Source organism: Silurus meridionalis, chromosome 22, assembly GCF_014805685.1.
Source record: "Silurus meridionalis isolate SWU-2019-XX chromosome 22, ASM1480568v1, whole genome shotgun sequence".
Taxonomy (NCBI): Eukaryota; Metazoa; Chordata; class Actinopteri; order Siluriformes; family Siluridae; genus Silurus; species Silurus meridionalis.
Window position 1 is genome coordinate 18,355,569 of NC_060905.1, and position 5,000 is coordinate 18,360,568.

General features: G+C 46.0%; 1 protein-coding gene across 3 annotated transcripts in view; it reads left to right on the plus strand.

Annotated features, from left to right (window-relative positions):
• Positions 1-5,000, plus strand: part of tshz1 (teashirt zinc finger homeobox 1) — a 48,628-nt gene that overhangs the window by 3,200 nt on the left and 40,428 nt on the right. Inside the window, exon 2 of one of the 3 annotated variants that reach the window (XM_046834896.1) lies at positions 412-1,061. In XM_046834896.1, coding sequence (XP_046690852.1) covers positions 1,022-1,061 — 40 coding nt within the window. In that variant the 5' untranslated portion in view covers positions 412-1,021. Of the gene's footprint in view, positions 1,062-5,000 lie in introns of all 3 variants that reach the window. The other 2 variants (XM_046834897.1, XM_046834895.1) reach the window with 2 other exon arrangements.

Here is a 5,000-nt window from a genome sequence, read left to right on the forward strand (position 1 = left end):
GAACCTCGAACCTGATCGTTTCGCTCGTGGTACTTTCACGTTAGTTTTTTTTTTTTTTTCTTTCCGCAAAAGAGCACCTGGTTAGATTTTTGTTTTCTTCTCGCACTCTTACACACGCATCTTGTTTATCACGCCCGAGATCAGCTGTCCACATGTGGGCCGAGCACATGCACGGACTCTCTCGCGTGTGAATCCCGGAGGGAACGCGGGGAAGCAGGAGAGCTGAAAACGCTCCACCGCTGAGAGGCTGAGAGATCCGCTCGTCCGCCCGCCTGTCCTTCTTTCCTTCCTTCCTTCCGTACGTCCTTCTCTTCTTCCGCGCCCGCCTGCCCGCCTGGCCGCGAGTCGTTCCCGCTGACTGACTGACGTTTAACCGCGTCCTCCCGCTTCTCTCTTCCTCTCCGAGCGCAGGAGCAGTCGGTCCTCCTCCCCAGTGCGAGACGCCTTAGACGGACGGAATACAGTCGTCGGACTGGGTGGTGGTGTTTTTGCTGCTTTTTTCCCCCTTTCAATTTTTTTTTTTTTTTTTTTTTTTGGTGTGTGTGTGTGTGTGTGTGTGTATGGAAGTTTCCTCCCTTTCCTCGACTGCTGTCCCGGTGAAACGCGCTCGAGGAAGATCTGGCAGAAATGGACGGAGCGGCTGTTGAGCAGTGACCGAGCTGTGCGCTGTTCCACCCCGGCAACGGAGATACGGGTCTGCCCGTGAACTAGATCAGATACAGACCAAGTTTTTCGATTGTTCTTTTTTTCTTTTTTTTAAAGAATTAAAAACAAAAACTGGAGAACACTGCAAGACTTTAATCGACCGAGTGACTTTTTTTTTTTCTCTCAAGGACAGAAGCAAGATTACATCTAAAAATCCTGATCCCTGATCCTGGTTTAGTTCTAAAGAAAAGGACCGACTACAAGAATTTGTAAAAGATTTACCATTTTTCCCTCTTTTTTATTATTATTTTTGAAATTTCGTCGCCTGTATTTCGATTCTGTATGAAAAGTCAAGTGGAGAGAGTTGGAGAAGAGCATGCCGCGGAGAAAGCAGCAAGCACCGAGGCGATCTTCAGGTAAGTCCTTCTACACACACACACACACACACACACACACACACACACACACACACACACACACACAGAGGAAACGCATGCGTTGTTTGCTTGGGAAACATATCACAAGCATTTCAAAAGCCAAACAAGCCAGTGGCACCTCGCAGGCCGCACACACTCCACCACCAGCAGCCCTTCATCACACCGTCATCATCATCACACCACCACTACTACTGGCGAGTGCATGAGGTCGGATACCATGTAATGCACACCAGAATATCAAAGTGAACACGGATTGAAATCAGACACTTTTATTATTTATTTATTTGTTGAAACTATGTGAAAAATGCGAATCTAATCATGCCCCCTACACACATACACACACACACACACACACACACACACACACACACACACACACACACACAAACACACACACACACTAAACTGCACTTTTCCAGAGTTCTCTGCACTCCTGTGTAGTTGCCTTCCTGGATTTGATGCTTGATTGATCGCCTGTCACGTGGCTGCCTTTGATCTTCATTCCCGATAACCATCAGTGAATCATTCACCATGGAAACGAGCATGCGCGCTTTCCAAAGGGGGCTTGGACACGCAGGACAACTTTTGCCCCCGCTGATGGAGGGGTGGGGGAATTTGGGGGGAGAAAATAAAAAAAGGGGTGGGGGGGCATTCTTGGACTTTTTTCCTCTGGACAAAAAAGAAGAAGAGAGATACTGAAAGAGGCAGAAAGATACACAGAAAAAAGAGAGAGAGAAAGAGGAGGTAACCAGGGTGTGTCGGTTTATCAACAAATCATTCGCAAATGATTTGGTGATATTTCTTTTGTTCGTGAAAGTAATTCTCCAATTGTCTTTGTTCGTGGAAGATTTCGACTTTGTAATGTAAAATCTTTTACCAGTGTGTGTATACCGTCAACTTGCTGCAGTTCCTGTCTTTTTACCAGCAAACAATCAAACGTTCTTCTCTTAGGGTTTGTTTTGAAGCTTCGTATAAGTAACTAGACAGTTGCCTAGCAGTGGACGTGTCCTTCCTCTGAGACAGACAGGTCTGTCCCCCCCCTGAATGAAATCGAGAGCTCCCTCTGACACCGAGGACTTGAGGAAAGCACCTCTTACAAGGACTTGGGCCCTGAAATTTCAAGTCGTAGAAGAAACGGTTGATGGCGCATCGCCGAGTTACGCTAGTCATACTCTAGGAAGGCGACGCTGGCATTTGGGCGCCTGACTGTCCATACTAGGCTTAATTTCCTACCCCTACCTTCAGTGTCCAATGGATTTTATTAGATTTTTTTATTTCTCAAGCTAGGTAGAGACTGTCACCGGGAGTTTTAAGAGTTTCTGAGGTGAGATGGCAGCTGGTAATATGAGCTGGCAGGTTGTACCTAAAAAAAAAAAATAACAAGAGATCAAACACACACCCTCCCTCCCTTTGCCTGCAGTGAATATTGATTTAATTGTCTGTCTTTTGACAGCCATATGCATCATTGGCTGTTATGGTCATCAGAATTCGGCAGGCTGGTTTTCCATCAATCCCACGGCGTGGCATTTTACACAATCGAAACCTCGAATCCGCGACACCTCCGCAATAGTTTAACCCCGGGTTGAGTCTCAGAAGAGCATCGTTTTATCAAGTTACTGCGCTTTGATTTCTCACGGCTCGAGCTTCACAGAGAACCCAAACGCAACGCTCGTGTCCGGTTTCCTCTCCTCGTCCTTCCCCAGACACTTTCGGTGTGCTTCATTTACAGTCACAACCTCGTGGTGTTTTTTAACACCCAGAATCATTATCCCCGCTCGGCCCGACCGGCCCGGCCCGGCCCGGCGCTCCGGTCGAGTCGCGGAGTGTGTCGGCCTGCCGCAGCCATTCGTTTCGATTTGCTGCCTTTCCTCTGAAGCGTACACATGCAGGCCTCCTGTATCGAACGCAGAACCAGAGCAGCAGTACAGGAGAGCGAAAAAAAAAACACTCAAGTCAGTATTTACATTCGAAGGCTTTTGAAGTCTCCTCCATGGGAGATGGACTCCTGCGCTGCAATTTTATTTCCCTCTCTATCTTAATCATTATTAATGCCTGGTTTATATATGGGAACAGATCGAATTGCACGAGATACAAACCTAACCTGTCTCCTGAGGTTTGAACATGGATGCTTTGTTTTTTTTTTGTGTTTAAATCAGGGCGCTTGAGAATAGGTCCAGACAAATAATCAGCGAGGAGAGATGTTTTTGGAACCAGCACAGGGAGTCATTAAACTCGGCCCTTCGCTGAGGACGAAAGGCTTCTTAATTATCAGGAAAAAAAAAGAAGCTACCAGTTCGTCTGCTGTTTCGTTAGATAGGGACCCTAATTATCTGAGCTTCTGATGGATTTGTGACAGCGCCTAACGATTAAAGCTGACAAATTCGGCTAGGTGTCAGCTCGGCAGCTGCCTTGATGTAATCAAGTTGATATTATACAGTTCCCGTAGCCCGTAGTGCCGCATTAACTCAATTTTCTGGTGCAGGTGACAAATGGACTTTGCTACCTGACTAATCACGTCACGCCAGCGATGCTGCTTAATGACCTTGGTAATCCTGGCTCTTAAGCGCACCGCTGGGCCTGCACTCTCTCTCTCTCTCTCTCTCTCTCTCTCTCTCTCTCTCTCTCTCTCTCCATCGCTTTCTCGGCCAATCAGATGGCGTGCTTAGTCAATCCGCCGCCATTATCTCCGGGTGTTAAATCACCATCGTCCCATGCGTTATCGAACGTTCTGTTTGTGTCTCAAAACCCTGAGCACTCCTTCTTAAACCGACTCTGAAACACAACACTCTTCTAACCAGAGGGATCTCCGGAGAGAAATTTGTCCCAGGTTGTTTATGTAGCACGGGGGTTTTGTGTGCGGTCTCTCGCGATACACAATATTTGTAAAATCTTGTATTTATCATGGCTACGTGCGTGATGTGGAATTGAGGATAGGTTTCTTATTTGGAATTAGATGATGCCTTCATACTGCCTCTACTCTAAGTGTGTGTGTGTGTGTGTGTGTGTGTGTGTGATGTAGTATAAGCATTGCTATTCCCTACAGAGTGTACAGTAAAGTATCCTGTAAAATATCACACTTGTTCACGCTTGGCTTTGTCTCATGATCGTAATGAAAATATTTTTAAATCACACTCCACATTCATACAAATCAATGGAACCGGAAAAAACCTGAAAAAGAAACATTTCTATGTTTTTTTTTTCTCATACTTTCTTTCGTTACTCCGTTTTTCCACATGGTTCATCGATTTGTAGTCCGTCGCATGAAAAGCCAGAGTGTTGGTCATGCATCATATAATATAAGTGAATCAAGCCTGCTGTCATTAACAGGTGACATTGACCTCTGTAGTCGATATGCTCACGTTTAGGCCCAGCCCCCGAAAGCGATTGTTTCATTTGCATTGGCGGGGATCAGAGCACGCAGACTATAGGAAATCAAAGTGTACGCAGTTGTCGGGGCGGCCGGGAGCGACGATGACGCTCGCCTCGAAACGCTGAGGTTGAGGCGAGTAATGAAGACAGATGACAGGTTTTATGGGGAAAAGCACGGATCGAAATGAAAATATGTTTGGTTTTCCGTATGAAAGCGGTACGAGCGTGTGCAGGGCTACGCCGCGGTGCTATAGAGATCACCTAATGAGCTTTTATACAATTGGGAGTTTTTAGTCTCCACATAAGTTATGTCAACTCAAACCCGTCCCAGACCGAATTAGTGGTCTCCAGACTCTCTCTCGTGTGTGTGTGTGTGTGTGTGTGTGTGTGTGTGTGTGTGAGTGTGAGAGAGAGAGAGAGAAAAAATAAAGAAAGATAGGGTTATGATTCTATGTAATGTTTATATTGTAATAAATACAAGATCATTAGAGCTTAAGCAATATGGCTGAAAGGAACATATCACGATTCTTCATGCGCACACTTTACACA